The sequence below is a fragment of the Styela clava genome, chromosome 10, assembly GCF_964204865.1.
Source record: "Styela clava chromosome 10, kaStyClav1.hap1.2, whole genome shotgun sequence".
In the NCBI taxonomy this organism is placed as follows: domain Eukaryota; kingdom Metazoa; phylum Chordata; class Ascidiacea; order Stolidobranchia; family Styelidae; genus Styela; species Styela clava.
This window is the reverse complement of record NC_135259.1, coordinates 3,265,580-3,285,117: the sequence shown is the minus strand read 5'-3', so window position 1 is coordinate 3,285,117 and position 19,538 is coordinate 3,265,580. Positions and strand designations below refer to the sequence as shown.

Genomic DNA, 19,538 nt, shown 5'->3' with positions numbered 1-19,538 from the left:
GATCAACAGCAGCCTTCGGCAGAACAAGTGGGTTGCGATAATGAAGAATATGCTTACATCGGCGGCAATCTACTGATATAAACAATGAGACACCGTATTCTAGCCCAGTGATTCCCAAAGTGGGCGATATCGCCCCCCAGTGGGCGAAAACGATACAGAGGGGGGCGAAAAAGTCTAAGGGGGCGATAGGAGGGCGATTTTGCGAAACCTGTTTTATGTTCGGCGCACTTAATTCTGTACTCTGTGTGCATTGGCAGGCTTGAATCATGTGGGCGATATTCACACGCGAAAGAATTTCTGGTCTCGTCTTCGCAGTGAGGTAAGGTAGTTTGGTATCCCAGTGGTCGGCAAAATAGGGCCGGAGTAAAATAATCTGGCCCGGGACGATTCACTGAATGGACCTTTCCCCGACCTTTGACTGCGGAAAATTCTTCACCATTTTAAAATTTTCGGTGCTTATTTTAAGAGTGGTTTCGCGAGTTGTTGCCTGTAAAATGGGGTATTTGTTTCAAACTATCATTCTAATACACACCATTTAACAATCTGTTTTTTAAAAGTACCGATAAAGAATTTTAGCCTAGTCTATCACAGCTATTTCTACACTAATTTTTGATTGCTGTATTTAAACTGAAACTCATAGAAAGACAAAGTAATCATTGACTTATTTGATTTATATTTAAATTTCCGAAAAACAACTAAAAACTAACGAATATTATTCAAAAACGCGAAAATGAGGTAGTGTTTACGACCACGCCTGAAAATCTGTCTGAGTGAGCGCCTGGGATGCGAAAGGGGGCATTGTTACGTTTTTCCATCTTGCTGATTGGCCAATGTCACGAAGTAAACAAGGAAGTCAATGCCCGGGAAATTTTTTTATTTATAATCTATGCTCGAGAAGTAAATTACATTTTTTTACGTAACAGAATTTATCGGGAGACACGTTTAGACTAAATTATACTATATCCTAACAATTTAGTGAACAGCCACTCGTTTAACGAGCCTACAATTTAATTATAATTGAACAAATGGAAACACGCAGAAAAGTTGATGCTGAGTGCAGGGGTTCAATAGCGCAGTAAATATTCGAATATATTGCAAAGCAATAAGGAAATAAAATTTATATTCTATTCGAGAGATTCATCACTGCTTAATTTTTGTAAGAATGTATCTTCTTAGAAAGAAAATATTTATCAAAATTTCACAAATCATGCGAAAATATTCACTTCGATGTTTGGAAGTACATATTTGTGCAAACCATTATTTTCGAAAATGAACATTACAAAGAACAAGCAAAGAAGTGGGTTTGGTGATGCCCATTTGGAAAATGTTTCAATCTTGGCGTCGTAAAGCTATCCAGCGTGATGCAGCAACGAGACAGTGTCACATTAAATATCATTGTAATATTTTTTTTAATAAGACAAAGAACAAGCAAAGAAGTGGGTTTGGTGATGCCCATTTAGAAAATGTTTCAATTTTGGCTACGTAAAGCTATCCAGCGTGATGCAGCAACGAGACAGTGTCACATTAGATATCATTGTAATATTTTTTTAATAAGACGACTGAGTTGAGTTCACGAATTGTCGCAGTTTTCGCGCGCTGTTCCGTTTTTAACTTTCAAAAAATATATGCGACCCGCAAAAGACTAGCAACCCTGAATTTTGTCCTGCAAGCGACAAAAAAATTTGCCGACCCCTGGGCCGTAGCCGATAGTCAGTCACGGCTTCTTCCACATCCGAGTCAATGAATCCAAAAACAAATGGCTGGTTAATTATGGACTGGTGATCGGACTGGAGGCCGTGATAGGATGAGGAATCGGGGATGAATTTTTCCAAAATATTTTGGTGCAGGTCATCAGGCTGTACGAATGAATGAGATGTACGAAAATCATTATTATAAGTTTGGGAAAATTGACTTTGTTTTTATTATTTTAATGTCAAATGGGGTGAATTTAGGAAGTGAAATGCTATGAGGCAAGAGTACACGCCGGTTTTTGAGGAGGTAGAACCCTGGATTCTTTCATTTCCGACCTATTATATGGTGAAAAAGGGGTTTTCAGCCGTGCAACTATTGCTATTAAAAAAACGAAATCACGTTTCCATCAGTAAACGGGGTAATTTTAGATATAATAAAAAACTCGCTGAAGAACACCAAGCTCATCTATCTCATTAAAAAACACTATAAACTATGATTTGACTTCTTATTTGGTCTGTAATATATTCGTTTCTGACTTTATAATTTTTTGTAGTGCAGGGGGGCGATGAAGTTGCATAAACTACTTTAGGGGGGCGATGGTCAAAAAAGTTTGGGAACCACTGTTCTAGCCGACTCTAGCCTATGCTAATTGTAAGAGTCCTCTGATGAAAAGACGCCACAACTAATCTGTTATGACGCATATTATGGATTTCGAGTTCATGTATTGGCATTTTCCCCATAAAATGAAGGCATTATTATCATTTATGATCAATCAATCAATCTTTTATTTGTCACCACAAAAAACAAGCGTATAGAAAACTGTTACAACAAATGAAATATACTGATCGTTGTAATTGTGTGACCGGAGTTGCAGTGTTTCTGGTTCATCCGCATTGGAAAAAAGTTGGTAGTTTTTTATTATCTTTGTTTGTTTTGTGGCAATCGGTGATCGAACTGTCGACTTCAACAGCCTATGTCATAGATATATGAGGCACTCGCTGCTTTGTCTTTGACCACTTATTTATCGATTTGTGGATTATGCATTGTTAGTGTTACCTTTATTGTGTTTTCTTTGTTTAAAAAACGCTGTTTTTCGCCTTTGACATTGTTTCAACATTATAAAGTGACCAACTGCTAATGATTATTCGTAACTGAATTTGAGTTATCTAACAATAAGAAGTTGATCTTAAGACTGTGTATTGTTTGGTAGATGAAGTTGACAGTCGAGCCCGGGGTGGCACTTTTGATATGATGTAGATAAATAAGATATCACAAGTAGTTTATGATGCTAAGTTTGCAAGGCTAAGTTAACGGATTCATGTGTCGCGAAATTTATTCATTGGGTCATTTATAGTATATATAGGCCCTATACGGCCTATAGGGTACTTAACTATTTTTGCGCTTGCTGCAGAAATTGAAAATCTAAATACGATTGTTCCTCACCAAACGGCCGCCCCAGTAACAAGACTAACAACAATAACGAATTAGCAAAACGATACAATTTGAGCGCAATAAATTTTAACCATAAATGGAGGTAGTCATTTCTTTTATTGAAATATCTGCAAGTTTTATAAGGTTATGACTTATGAGGCATTTGCTTGAATAATAGGGCTGCTATATCTATATATATATAAATCTAAGATTATGATCGTGGTTTAAACACTTTATACAAATACTGATATATTTTATTCAAATTTTACGTTTCCACTCCATTGAATGCAGTGCAAAATACTTATTTCTGTATTTAAAGGGAAAGTCTGGAGTCGTCCATTACTTCTGAACTTTTCATAAATGTCCATGAATAAGCACATGTCACTAGGATAATGCAATATTGGTAAGTATATTCATTTTTGGGAAATAACCACGGAGATTTTGTAGAAATAAATACCAAATGTTGCACCAGACTTAGAAACACGCGACCGTTGTTCCAGAATTTTCCTTGATTTTTATCCATGCTGCTCACGTTCGACTTCGGTAACTTATCTTTCTTAACTAATCTTCGCGTTAGTTTTTTGTTTAAATGAGCGTCTTCGAGTCTGTACAGTGTTCATAAGTATATAACATTTGTTTTCCCGCTGTATACAAACTACTAAAATTGAGCGATAAACGAACGCAATGCGATACTATCATTGAGGTACTATGCATAAATTTATGTTCATTAGAGCCCTGTACGCGAAAACATGACTTCACATAGTTTCCCCACACGGCGCGCCAAAGAGGCGTGATTACTCATGCTATGTCATGCTTTCAGAAATATCTGGAAGGTTCTAGTGCGCGTATATTTCGTATAAATATGGCACCAAAAGAAGCACAAAAATTATCATTTTACGAACTGACTAACGTCGCGTCTTATTAAGGAAGAGAGAGAAGAACTTATCGCTGACAAAAAAGCCAAAAAGAAGTCAACTATGTCTGTCCAATGCAAAGCATATCTTTTGAAAGATGGATCGAAAGAACCGACAGAAATACGAAGTTTTCGGATAGAGGAAGGTGCCGCCACCAACTACGATTACCTTCGAAGAAAAATCGCAACGATATTCCCTAGTCTTGGATGGGACGAGGACGGTAGTCGCCTAAAGTTACTATGGAAAGATAGTGCGGGTGATTTTATAACTTTCAGTTCTGACGAAGAGCTCATTAGCGCTCTTGGAGAAATCGCAGAAGATGGAATCTTCAGAGTTTTTATCAAACAGATAGCCCAAACCAATAGAGAATTCCCGTGGCAAGAATATATTGGTGAAATGTGGAAATCTCTAAACGAGGAAACAGCTAACGAGCGTGGTTGCGGATCAGGGTTTGGTTCTCATCCTTATTCCCGACGAGGAGGATGCGGTGCTCGGCGTGGAGGTGGTTGCGGATCTCGACGAAGGGGAGTTCCATTTGGAGTTTCCTTCAGCCCATTTGGATTTCCCGGTTTTCACGCTGAAGTGTGGTCATTTGATGCCGATAAATCCGTTCCTAGTGGGTGCTGTGGTAAACGGCAAAAACAAGACCAGTCTCAGCAGGATGCATCTACGTCGAAAGACAAAGAAACGAAAAACCCACCTCAAGATAAGAACGCGCCATCAACGTCTAAATAATTTAATCTTTGGTATTTTATGATTATACCTTTGTTATTTATATTGTACTACTATGAGCATTCTCAGCAGATTTCTTAAAAAAATCGCAGTCTCTCAAACCAGAGATTTTCATAGAACACCTTTAAAGCAATCTAAAAAATCAAGTTGCATTGGAATCTGCTTATTGTTTTGGTTGTGGTGAAATAATCAGTCCAATCTAGAATTTTGGTATATTATTATACCTTTATACTTGTATTTACTTTTCTTGTTCGTATACTTGATTCTGTGAATAAATGAACGGTGATGAAAAAAATTCATATTATTCAGCAAGTTTTAAACAGAGATGAACAGAGAAACGACATTGGCTTTCATGGTAATGTGATAGTGACGTAATCAGAATTTGACTGCGACGAAAACTTTTAGTGTTCTTTCCCTCTGAAGGAGCGACCTTCTGTAAGCCTCTCCCTTCCACCAGTTAGTTGGTATCAAAGTGACATTTGGCTGTTGTAATCTTATAGCAACCTGGACATTTTACATCCATCATTTGGTGACGAAATGATTAGGTGATTTGGTCGTATTACTTGAATTATATCAAAAACGTTAGTCAAAACATTTCAACATTTATGTATTAAAAGAAAGAACACAATACTTTAAAAGGGTTTACAAAATCCCCTTACAAAATCTATTGGGCAAGTTAATATATTGGTGTATCATGAATTTTTACGATCTACTGGCATGTATATTCTATATACCAGCGTCGGATTAAAAACAGACTGTGGCCTATATCGAAGGTTGCTGATTGAAGGATCCTTTTGAAATGTTGAACTAAACCAAATTGACTTTCGAAATAACTAGCGAGTGCAGGTGATTTTGCCGTTTCATAATTTAGGCCTGGGAGGCACCGAAAAAACCTTACCGTACAAATTTTTGGTGAGTTTGAAAGTGAGGATATCTGGATTTTCTGATATCCATATGGCTCACGTAGAACCCGTTTGTGAATTACCGAAATTGTCAAGCATGAATACTACTATGGCAGTTTCATTACGACTTAGATCTTTCGATATGGTGAAGTCAGGAGAAGTGGCGAACCGATACCAAGACTCGAATTTCCCATTCTTTCATTGGAAATTTGTAAATGGAATACAATTTAAGTCTTAAATGTGTAAACTCCATGATGTTTGAATCAGAGTTTGTGGCAAGTACACAACATATCAGCATAAATTGTTATGTAAGCCAACAAAATGACTTTGCTTATCGTGGTAGTTCATATTCAATCCAAGTCGCTTATATGTCCAAATTAATCAATATCTCAGCGACTTTTGACATTTTATGTATTATATTTTTGAAATCAAAACTCTTTTGCGGTTTTTCGGTAATTACGTGCAATTCATTTACACCGATATGCACAACATGGTATTTCCCACTTGTCTAATAAACTGACGCAACAAAATATTTTAATTCAATACTCCTTATGCATATTGCTAAGTTTCCGCCTCTTCAAGATTACTGAACGGAACGGTTTTCATCACATACCCAAGGTGAATATAACGAATCAATTGCTTTAAAATTATGTTATTTTGTAGAAGCTAATATTGTTAAGTTTGCAATTTATTTAATATGACATTGCAGCCTGGTATAAGAAAATAATCTAAGTATCAATTGATAGAGGTCATATAATATATAGACATGATTTTACCACATATTTATAATACCGGTTTAAAAAATATAAATTTCGAATCATGATCACTCCAATTTTATATTGAATATCAGTACGCTATACCCAATTTATTTTAAATTCGAATTAGCGTTGAGTGCGGTTTATTAAATATCCATATAACTGGCGATTTCCTCATCTGATAGAATCAACGTCGAATGTGCATCAACCTTCCACACAAGTTTAAAAAAATACTGGTATATACAGTACTCATATATATAAAATAATATGAATAGTAACCAAATTAAACCACATCACGCTCACTTCTCACCATGCTGTCGATTTGGGATTGTTCTCGGCTTGTTTTAACCATGTGATCATTTCATGCGGTTAAATCGGTTTGTATTAGTCATGCAAATTATCAATCGTATATTTGATGATGTATCATTCAACTCAGTATGAAAGCAGACAAGTATTAGTTAGTGTAATAGTAGTTGAATGGAGATGCCTGTCTGTGTTAGCAAGCAATTTACTCGTGGTTAACTGATAGGTTCTTGACCTGCAGTTTTATCCGGAACAACCGCGTATTTAAAAATAATGATGTATACGTTTGTGTTAGTGTGCAGCAAGACTCTTGAATTGAATTTAAAAATAAATATCGATTTCAACATGTTATGAATTTCAATAATAACGATTCGTGACGGTACATATTATATTCTACTCAATATATACATATATATCGTTAACATAAAATTCCACGAAACATAGGCGTTATCTCTAACAATTATTTTAAATCGTTGGAATGTTCGTGAAAAACCATTTCCATCACAATACAATATAAATTTCCATGGCCCGTGTTTGGTGAAATATATCAGACGAACGTTTAGTGCTCATTGTATTGATTAGCCCTATGCGTAAAGTTGTGCACGTTTCTGATCTGTCTGCGCGTTTATAAACGCCTGTATATATAAAGCCCGAACAGGAAGATTAAAAAAAGCTCAAAAATTTGGCCGATTCAGATTTGTTAACGCCTACATTTGAGAATTTTATGCATTGGTGAAGTTATAGCGTGTTGGAACACAATTGCAGATTAGGCTACAATTTAAGGACTGCGTCACAGGAAAAAAAGAAAGTCAGGAACTTCATGGCATCCAAATCGCTTCCAATTACTTTGTTAATGCTTAAATTTTGTAAACGCATTACAAATATGATTGTTTCCTGCTATACGCGAACCGTAATTGCCATAAATGTAGACTGTTACTCGTCAGTTATAGTCTGTAAGTAGCTTATATAAAAGGCGAGAGAGATAAATTTTGACTTGATATTTGGGTTGGTAGAACATTTTTAACAACATGTTTAGCAGAGGTAAGGGAAATGGATAGCCTGAAATTATTTGTTATTGCACACAAAATTTTCACCGCTGTCCTTTGTAGAGGGCGATTTTATGCATGGCCCAATTCACAAACAATCGGGTATAATCAACTTTCGGTACATCTATGATTTATGCTTGATTACTTGCTTAAATAAAATATCATTTCGCATTCTTTTCAAAACATAATGCGCGACTCAATTACATTCTGTCGTTTTAACTTTCTATGACAGGATTGAGAGCAAAAAAGGTTTCGTGCATGAAAAATTCAAACAAATTCGAGTAAATGCCACATTGATTTCAAATTTATCGTTGTTTAATTGATACGTTGGGGCTCTTCAACCACATGTCGATCACAAAATAAATTCAATTTGCTACCGTTCTTTGAAAAACTCGAAGAATATCGGGTTATCCGTTTTCCCTGAAGAATAAACAGATCGCTATCTATCGACCGTGTCTCGCTGAACGCCTGGTGGGAATAGTTAGTAGAGGCACTTAGTTTAGTGGAAAATGTTTAATAATAATTTATTTGGCCATAAACAATTGCCATGTGAAATTCAGCTTCTGCCACCAAGGGCGAATATTATTAATGTTACTGCTGATTTATGAGAATGGTAAGTGTAACTTAAATTAAAATTTCCTTGGTTGAACTCAGTAAAAAAACGCTTGTAAAGTGTGATGCTTGGCCCATGTTAATAAGGAGAATTTAACATGGCTTTCAGTATTCGTTTGTAAAAACTGTCACTTGGACGCTAATTTCCTTTTTCTGACGCCATTATAACTGACATAGAAGTATTACGTTATAGTCGGATGATTCATTCATTTGTACTCTCTAGCTACATCATACAAATTCCTGGACGAAAAGTAATGAGCAATCGCTATCGGCTGCGTTTTTCCCTTTTTTTTTCTAGAAATAAAACAACATGCATGTCGGAGGAAATCGAAAGGGCGTGACCAAGACCATGTCTGGTAGCTGTTTAATTGTAGCAATCGCCCGCGAAAGAGAGAGTAAAAACTGCGCGAAAAGAAAGAGAACTGCTCATAACTCGACGTCTTGTTGTGGGTGCAGCCTTTGATAGCAATAGCAATGGCAGCATGGCAGGTGTAGTGTTCCCCGAAAACGGCAACGCAATGTGTATTCGGCCAATGTCAAATACGAATGAGTACGCATTTTCTTCTTCGGACTTGTAAAATATTGCTAAGAGAGGTAGATACCTTCAGACAGCGTTTCATGTTGTGTGTATTGGAACAAATTTATAGTGTTTTGAGTTACTATTGAGTAATCTGAGCGAACTGATTGGGGATGAATATAAATTCAAAAATTGTACATAGGTACTGTATGGATTTTACACGATTATATTCGTGCGTGTGGCTCGAAATAACTTTGGTCTACATGTAACTAATCAATTATTTGCTTAACGTGTAATAGAAAAATATTTATACGAATATTTATTGCATAATAGGAATGATGAGTTCAAACTGGGCGCTATATATTTAACAATTGTTAGTCACCAACGTCTGGCATATCTCTTCATATATACTTTACCGATCAAGTGCATGTTAATTACGTGTTTCTCAGATGAATGCTATAATTTAACTGTCGATATTCACGATCATTCACGATGTTATGCATTGTTTACATGTAAACCTGGCTTAAATTTTGCGTTCATGCCCCCGGGCATGTGAATACTTTAGGTGATTCCTTTTCTAAATGTAATGTTTTGCCTGATGAAATCGAGCACTTAAATAATTATTACCATTGGCCAAGTATGGACTGTGAGTAATTTACTTAGAACCGCGATGAAGACCAGTAATTGTGTAGTGAACGACATAATTTGTACCAGTTGCAGATTCAAGGTAAACTCTTAGGCAATTAGAGGTTGTTCGGGTAACTGAGTTTGTTTTTGCGCATGTAGCTGGCAGTTTTCAGGATTCTTCATACAACAAGATGTATGAATGAATTGAAATACATATGCATTGACTAATACAAAATTACAGATGCCATGAGCAGAAATTTTTGTCTTTCAATCTCTCATACATATTTAGGAATCACTAGAAGGGTTACGGAGTAAGACGATTTAATCGCCAGGTTACATGCTGGGTGGTTGGTCGGGAGTTATTTCGCCAGTTCGATTACGTGATTGCTGTTTCTTGGTACGTTAGAAATATTTTCTGCTTCTATTACTCGACTCTACTAGAATTGTCTGCCAATCAGTCATTTTCATAGATATGCCTTAGCGGGTCATTCGTGGTACATTCATACAGTCGCCAGTATGAGTATGTAGCAGACAAGTGGATTTTAACATGATGTAAACTACATATTATATTTTTTGTATGCTAAAACAGAAGTTATAGAAATTTTATCGTTACCTTATATATTTGTGACTTCTGATATTATCTCAAGTTTATAACTACTTATTTTTTATTTTCATTTTCACGATAGTATTTTGATACAATATTCCTTGCGGTGAGACGATTTAGCTTTTAGGCTATAACTACGGTGAATTTGGTATTCTATCGACTGTTGAAGAGCACTTACGTCTCGTCTTCGAGGATCACTTCATTGAAATCAGCCTTTTGGAGCGTTTTTCATTTATTTCAAACTAACTTTGTCAACAAATACATCGACATGGGGAATTTATGTAGCTGTATGGGTAAAAACGAAGCAAAAGCTGAAGAAACACCAAAGGAAAAAGCGACAGAAGAGAATGGAGAACAACAACAGCCAGAAAACGTTGAAGAAGCACAAAAAGAAGTAAAGGAAGAAACGAAAGAGGAAGAAAAGGCCGAAGCTAATGGCGGAGAAGCACAAAAAGCAGAAGAAAATCACGACGAAGCGAATAAGATGTCAAACGAAATTGTCAACGATGCAGTAGCAGAAGCCAGTCAGCAACAAGAAGCTGAAACGGACAAATGATTTAAAAAATAAACTTCAGACAGATTAATGGACCGAATATTTTTATCTGAGCAGATTGGCACAAACTGATTATTTTATTATATCTACCACCCATGACCACAAACTATTTTTTACAAACTTTTTGTCGTTAACATTTTACCTTACTATTAACAACCATTACCGGATGTGACTGTTATCTCCAAGGGCGAAGGACATTGCAAATAGCAGGTGAGATCATATTTTATAGCTTCAATTTATTTAAAAAATATAAATGTGTTATAGTTTTTACCCCGATGGCCACGATACACTTACATGTTGAGTTGTACATAACTCGATCGAATCTCTCGTACTGATTTTAGTTATGGCTTGAGATGCATTTAGAGATTTGAATACTTCGAAGCTCAATCTTTATTACCAGGAACACAAATCAGATAGAGTAACCATATAGAGATTGATCTTTCTCCGATTGCCGGTCACACTAACCGATTATAAACTGTGCATCGCTAATAAGATTAACCGATACAGTCAAAAGCTTATAATATTTACACAAATAATCAGGAAATTCTTCACGTGCTTTATATTAAATAGCTCATTACTTGAGTAGTATGTGGAGATTAGTCTATTATTAGCCGGAAAAACGCTGATGCAATTAAATATTGCAATGTCAATGCGATATACTCTCTTCCCTTATGATAACCAAGTAGTATCAGCACGAATGTGTAATTCAAGAAACCTTTTACGGCAACTAATTTCGAAGAAGATTATTTGCCACATAAACCACGTGACCGATGCGTGATCATTATACATTGAGAGGCGGAACAATGACTGACTGTTAAGCCATTGCATTTGTAATTTTACCCCCCAGAGTGTTATTTGAAATCAATGACAACTGTTTAATATTACTACTACGCCTACCGCCTGTAACAAATATGCCGTTTGTGACGTTGGTACCCATGGGATCAGAGCTGTCCAGCACAACGCATTGTCTGATTTCCGCTTGGGAATTGTAATTCAACGTTTAGTCATCTTTCATCGTGGGCAATAAAGCGAAATATATTTTGGCTGGTCGTTGCTGGATAGGACAAGCCTGTGAATAGTATACGCTGACCATAATGAGTTTGATAATGCATTAATACGCTTCGAAAAAAATGTATAAAATATAATTCTAGAACCTATAACAACCAATTTGTGGACTGGCAGTAGATTTTTGTCTTGATATGCATGTATGAACGAGTAGACATGTCGTTGTCGTAGTCTGTTGTTTTTGGCCAAACATGAAAATAATAATAGAAACTTTATTATCGTAAAAAGTATCTTGTTGCTAAGCAACGTTTTCCCTAAAATAAATTTATGCGGGAAACGCATTCAGACAGTCAAAACAAATATTGAATGAATGGATTCATTGTTTCGAAGCGGCAGCGATAAAATAACTCTATTTTGTGATTGAATAAAGCGAAAATCATACCTTAAAGCCTATTAAAACTGTCAGTATGAACTTGTAATATTTTCTTAATAAAGGAACTTAATTTTGGTGGCACTATAGTATTTTTTACCATTTGTATAAAGTCCTTATGAGATTTACCGCCCATTTGCAAACGTAGATATATACCAACTAGTTGATATGCAAAAAAATATCTTACACCTATAGTCATGCAAAATATTTTGATAATTGAAATTCAATTTATTGGAAACCATTAAGATTGCACGATATTAAATTTTTCTTATACACAAATATTTCAAGGAATTCGCTTTGATATTAGAAGCGCTGTTGTGAATACGCGATAAGTGTGTTTCTCCGTCGTCGAATATGGGAGTTACATGCGCACTATAATCTAAATCAGTGCTTCCCAACCAGTGGATCGCGGAGCTATTGAAGGTGGGTCGCCACCTGAAACGGGTGGGGAAGCACTGATCTAAATGGTGAGCATAACGAAGGCTGTGAACGTTTTTGTGCAATACTTCATGGATCATGGATAGACTCACAAAATTTAAATCCAAACTTCTGTCATTTTCCGATATTGAATATAAACTTATTTTAATTCCAGTTTAGACATATCGAATATCGCTAGTCTTAAAGCATGTTTTAAGATTGCCGAGTGAAAAAAGAAATCTATCATATCTGACCTCATTTTACACTTTTGAGAACTTGACATTTCACATTTGAGACACAAGCAATGGCTCGCGGAAGACGACTGTTCCGATTCTCTATAAACGTGCCGAATCATGTTAAAATAGCCCCAAATTTACATAAATCGTATGACAAGGGAAGCAACAAAAATACCTCTGGTAGAGATACAAATTGTACAGGCCGAATTTCGGTCTTTGGCCACCACAATTTAACCAGTTATATCGTCTCGATCAATTTCAAATGCAGTCAATATCTAGTATCTTTTTTGTCGTACATTTTTCCAGCTTTGCTAAGTTGGTTTTCAGATTTGAGATATAAATCTGAATCCCATCTTGGAAAGTATTTTAATACAATCGATATATCTTGCCTCACTGCTGGTAGCATATTTATTTCAATACGTAAAACGACCTACCTATACTTTTGTTAAAGCTTGCAAAAGTGTTAGTTTTCTCTCGTTTGATATCGGTAATTTTGGAATTTGCCTGTAGTTGAACGTAGATATGACACGAATCGTGGTTATAGGGTTTTTTAACACAATTGTGGATAAAACTGCACTTTTCACTGGCTGATTAAAATAGAATTATTGTAAGCATTTCATACCCATAATGCCTTCATATGCTTCGATTAGTCTGCACAAGATTTTTAAAATCAACTCGTAGAGATTCAATGTCGACTCAGACCATGAATAATTCAAATACTTTACCTCAGCTTATGGGAACTGTCACCCTTCCGCCAAAATAGTCTTTCTCGTAAAAAGATAAAAGTTGTTTTTCGTCTACAAAGTCAAACAGTAGCAGTGCGATAACAATTTGCAAATCCAACAATTTTCCTTTCGAGGAGAATTCAAATTTTAACATATTCCAAATTTTGGGGCGCGTCGAAACCATTTATTCATATATATACAACGTTAAAGCCATTACGGCTTATTGTATACGTCACTTTTGTCCCATAATAATATGAAAGCACGTAATATGTGAAATGTTTTAGTATCAAATCATAATATATATATACAATAATTCTACAGCCGTAGAGTTTTATTTTATTTATAATCGTCCACAACAAAGTGAGAATTTGATTTACACACATAGCCAGCAATTTTGCATATTGCAAGCTTTCGGCACGATTCTGTCAAATGAGTAATTGCAATTATTCATTAGAATTAGAAGAATATTTGATAGCGTATCATTTCACATATGATAGACATTATTAATCATTTGTTAGGCTCTATAACAGCAAATGGAGGTGGAGTAACGTAATGAGTTTTCAATTTTGATTAATAGTCCAATTACTTTTCTAAACTGGTTGAATCGATTCTACAAGCCAGTCTCAATGCTTGATAAACTGATTACGAGGCTCGTGCATGAGGCTCGTAACAGAGCGCGCACGAAGCCGTAATGCGGCTAATTTCTCACAAAATACCAAGTGTTTAAATGAGTCATCATCTGGTAAAAAAAATTAGCAAAATCATTTGATATACGTAGTTTGTCCACATCTCCGACTTATATTATAGGCTAAAAACAAATTGCAAATTATTTTAGAATGGTATCTCGGGATTGGATTACAAACTGCCTACCCGCCGTTCCACGTTTCTTGTACCTTGAATAGGATACATTCAAGAGTTGTAATGCTGTTTTATAATTATGCCGGTATAATTCAAATACCGATCTCAATTTAAAAGCATCCAGTGAACTCTTGGGAAAAATTTGAATGGCAATGTAGTGGTTCTAACGGTTTGCCGCTAAGGTTAACTCACTGAAACCAGGACTTTATTACATATCAATGCGTATACGATTAGATTTGACTTTTGTTATTTTCTTTACAAAATTCGATATTTAACTGATTCAGATCTGGGAGGAGAATATTATAAATGACGTTTGCAAACTCCTTTGCTGATATTTTGTCGATAAATTCGTCACAGTAAATGTCAACGGGCGTGTTTAATCCGAAATATTTGTCGAGACAAATCATTTCTAAGCAAATGAGCAAGGAAAGAATACTATGTAGGCAATAAAAATTGTGGTATGATTTTGCAGTTGGCAAAATGCTCTTTGTCTTTACTAAATCTTAAATACTGAAATATAGTTGCGTTTTTTTGTCTTTTCAAGTCAATGATTCATGACCTTCAGTTTAAACATGATGGAATATTCAGGTAAAAAATCGTTTTTCAATTCCTCATCATATTTTATGGAAGATCGTGTAACGTTATTGTGTTGCGCTCAATTTCACCTTTCTACGCTAAGACGCTGCGCATGTCGTAGCAACTCACGTTCTACTGACGTCACAACTTGTCTTTTTAGCGCATTTCCGGTGACGTTGATAAGTGATGATTTTTTGCCTTTGTTGCAACTGATTGATAAAATATTCGTTTTGCTTGCTCATTACATGCATCATTTTAAAAATATTGATAGAAAAATCTGGGATATTTCAGTCGCAAATCTCAGTTCACATTGATTAAAATACGGCATGATTTTTTCTCAGAAATCTTCCGTTCCCTCTATCTATATTGTATGTATGCACGTACTGTACTGCGATATGGTCGAATTTAATTGGATTTGCAATTACAATAAAAAAAAAAACTTCTTTTCAATCTTTGAAATTTCTGGAACGTCTTGGATATGAGTATAAATTCGCCCTCAGCAATTAATACTATATGTTAACACCCATTTTCTTTTTTTTTCGGACTGCCACACATTTAGTTAGTACAAGTAAAATGCCAGTAGGCCTGTATATTGAAACATAACCTAACATAATTTATTGTTGTACCCAATATTATTCGACGGAGTCTTCAAAAAATATTTGTTCAGAACAATCATTTAAATGCAACTGTGCAGATGAGTTTTATAAAACTGAAAATAAATTGTGGATTTTGAATTACTGAGTCCCGTAAGCGTCTTTCCTGAAGGTTAGCGAAGTCAAACTCTATCAAATCTATATTTTTGCCAGAATAATATATATAATACCTCCCATTTCAAACATTTATTTCTCACATTCACTTGTCCATTGCGTGTACAGTAATGCGCTCGTTGCGGTTATCAGGTTAATATGCTTTTGTGGTATAAATATCTAATTATCCAATGAATGAAAAGTAATTTTAAAAAGCTTGCATTCCAAATCATAGATCAATTATTTTATTTTGGAAATCTGGTCGTGGCTGGCTTGCAGACGGTTGTAGCGTTATACGCGGTCATACTGATCACGCCTTGAATATTTGTGGTATTTCTCAGTCACGTATACCGGTTAGTACTGTGTGGTAAACCAGGCATACAAAGAAAAAATATTGGGAATGAATAGTTTATATTGAAATTTCTGGTTCGCATTATTTACTGCGGCGACTGACAGTGACTAACGGTACATAATTCTGGGAAGGTCTGTCGATTGAGACAGACACATTTCAGTTGTGACCACCCCACAAATCATATCTACATCTTCCATGCAGAGATGAAATAATTTTCCCCGGTTTCATTTACAAATTTATTATTCACTAGGCATTTTGTGTAGAAAGGCAAGGTTTGTCTTTTACTGTCGACAGACTACCACCAAATTCGCTATTTTTTGTCTTTCAATGTTCATCTCCAAGACTCTAATCATAATTGATAGGTTTTTGCCCTCTGTAATCACCGTATATATGTAGGATGTGTAGCTGTGGTGGTCAATCAAGTAGAAAAATTTTGGTTTGCTTGAAGTTATGACTCGCGGTATCGGCATGTTTCAAGACAACAACGCAAAAACCAATTCGAGTATAGACCTACTAAATTGCCTGGCGAATGTTGACCACATTGCGTAGAAGCCGTTCTGAACCAAAGTGATGACATTCAGAATAGTATAAATGTCTATAACATTAGTAATAATACATCAGTTGTCCAAATATTCCAATAAAAGGCCTATTTTTGTTATACAATGTTTGGTTGGTGATTTCAGCTACTTTATTTTTCCCAAACTAGATCATCTCATGGATTTGGATAAATATAATGCCTGTTTAAATTAATCATAGTGTTAGTAAATAAATATAATTCAACCATATCTTCTGGGTTAAAATAGATACAATTGCTGAGATACGTAGAGATCGTATACCAAGAAAACACTCAACTTTGCGCTTCAAGATATACGCTCATAGGCTACTGGCACAATAGCTTTTTCATAAGATATAACTAATTTGTGATTTTAAAATCACTTGCCATGTCACTATCTCTTGAATTAAATACGCAGAATAAATGATCTCTATATCACGTTTATTATTTTCGGTGGAATGTAATATCTCGCTCTGGTAAATGGTCATTATGTTATTGTCAATTAGTATCGATTAATCTCGAAACGGCCAGATCCCTCATATTCGTGTGTGTGTGGCGTCAACTGTGTATTCCCGTTCAGTCGCGATACCATATATGGAAAGAAATTTGTAGAAAAAAGTTTAAGAAGAGACTTGAAAATGAATTGTGGACAAAACGACTTGCGATCGATCTGCATTTCGTCGTGCAGTATTTCTTTATGCTAAATCAGACGTTAATTTCTAATGCATCGGTGCAGTCAAGGCTCTCAAGCCTGGTATAGTTGTTTACTTGACGTTTGAAGATTCTTGCACTTTTGATGTATTTTCAATTCGCCCGAATGCCTTTGTCTCGACACACCTATCCATTCCACTAAATCCATTTACGTTTGAGATTTAATCAGAAATCTAAAGTCTGAAAACCTTTTATAAATCGTCGTCAAATTTGAGTTGTTTCATTAGATTTCAACAAAATATTTCAATACGCAAAAGATACTTATTAAAATACGTAAGCTTAATTGCGAAACAGCACATAAGCAGCGTTTACGCACCCTACACATTCACGTAAATAGCCATTTGATCTAATGGACTTTGCCCGAAAAAAAAAAATTAGATTTTCAGTCAGGTTATTTATATGATATCATCACGAGCCAATACACGAAGAACCTTATACGGAGTTTATCGATCGATTTTTGGGAAAATTTCGCAATAAATCCAGAATGAAATTCAAACAGTTTGTTAGTTGAAAATTCCACCAAAGGCCGGCTAATCGTGGGCTGTATATAATCTCATGCTACCAAATTATTTTTATTCCCTTTCAAAAACGATGATACATGCGAATATCGATTTGTAAAATGCACGAAACAGTGTGTGCAATGAGAAACTTCCGCTGCGGTTGTTTATTCAGTTTTTACAGTACATTTTGGGATTTCAAAACTTGAACTCTGATCCGTCTGGGCAGGATTACTTTTAAATACGAAATGATTTTCCATACATGATTTTCTCCGGTGGTCTCACTCTTCCACTTTTATGTAATAATAGTATTGCGTTCCATCAGGGCTAAGGACTACACAGCTGGAATTACATGCGCTACAATACAGTGAATGTCATTATTAAAGTGCTTCAATCCCATTGCCATGGCCACTACGGGATTGGTGTGCATTAAATTTTTAAATTGAAATGGACATCAAGTCAAGTTTCATTTACAGAATTGGTCATGGCCTACATTAAATGATATTGAGCAAGTCGTTAGATAAAACATTTCAATCTCACTTTTCTTGCAAAATTAAACAATTTTCTTTTTTCAGGACTTTCTAGAAGATTTGCGACCGAGCCGTCTCCACTCCTCCTCGAGTCTCTTCCGGTGATGACGTCATAATTCGTCTCTTATTATTCTCTCATTTCGATAAAATTTGAGAGAATAATATTTAGTTAGTCAATTACTATTATGTCATTCTCAACCAAACGTGGCTGCTGCTGACTCAAGATTTTACCTTCGATTTATTATTCGCTTACGTTTGTTTTTGGATGATGTAATCATGATTTGCAATTGTCATTTTTTGCCATTCTTTTTTATCCGTTTCGTAAATTTAAAGCATTGTAGATAGATACTTTTATCAGCGGGTAAAACTCGATCTTCGTTAGAAAATCATTCGATTTTTCCACCACTCATTTGAAACAAAAATTTGCGTCCATGATATTTAAAATCGTACAGAAAAACCTTTATATATGAAAAAAAATAACATGCTGATCCGAATTTATTGTCGATGTAAAGAAAATTGATCATCGTATTTTTATTTTTCATTTGACTTGCATGTGGCGACACTAAAGCATCATCGTACCGTCGAAAGCAGTATTATCAGGAATAGATAGAATCCTATTATATTCCTGTGATTTATCCATCAACTCGCGACAAACCCATGTGAATAGTCTCCCCATAGACGTTTATACATATACCATTCCAATTATTATGTAAAATTGATGTTTTAACTGTTGAATGTGTATGTAGCATATATATTCCACCATATTTTATTATTGTAAGGTTTTCCATTTGGAACAAATTGCATCTGAAAGATCCTGTGAACTAAGCACGTTTGGAAATTTGAATGTGTATTTTTTAGTGTGGATGAAATGAATGAGTACAATACATTTAAGTAATCTAAAAGTGTGTTCTAATTTTAGCAACCGTTGCGTAGTGCGGTGGTTCCCGCGTATTTGAGACTATATAACAAATGGTCAGGGTCGGACCATAGTAAAATTCCGATTCGCCTTATTTTTGGTTTTATTACGAGTTCGGGGACTGTCTGTGTTAGCCAAGTGAATATACCCGCTGCCCATAGTTTTCTGTTACCTCCATATTGGTACATACACTTCTGGATCGCTATCCATTTTACTATTATCAGATGAAATGGCATTTAAATTTGCCTATTAATCGAATAGGTCATAGGAATTCATAATATTACCAGCAATCGGTTTC

General features: G+C 35.5%; 1 protein-coding gene and 1 long non-coding RNA gene across 2 annotated transcripts; both read left to right on the top strand.

The window, feature by feature from the left end:
* The first annotated feature begins 4,016 nt into the window (after positions 1 to 4,016).
* On the top strand, positions 4,017 to 5,064 carry LOC144428147 (uncharacterized). The gene has a single exon (XM_078116910.1). It carries the CDS (start codon positions 4,101 to 4,103, stop codon positions 4,770 to 4,772), a length of 672 nt encoding a protein of 223 aa, XP_077973036.1. The 5' UTR covers positions 4,017 to 4,100; the 3' UTR covers positions 4,773 to 5,064.
* A 5,153-nt stretch (positions 5,065 to 10,217) lies between these two features.
* LOC120337460 (uncharacterized) lies at positions 10,218 to 19,226 on the top strand. Its single transcript, XR_005568970.2, has 2 exons — positions 10,218 to 10,898; positions 18,370 to 19,226. It is a non-coding gene; the product is annotated as an uncharacterized LOC120337460 (long non-coding RNA).
* The last annotated feature ends 312 nt before the right edge of the window (positions 19,227 to 19,538 follow it).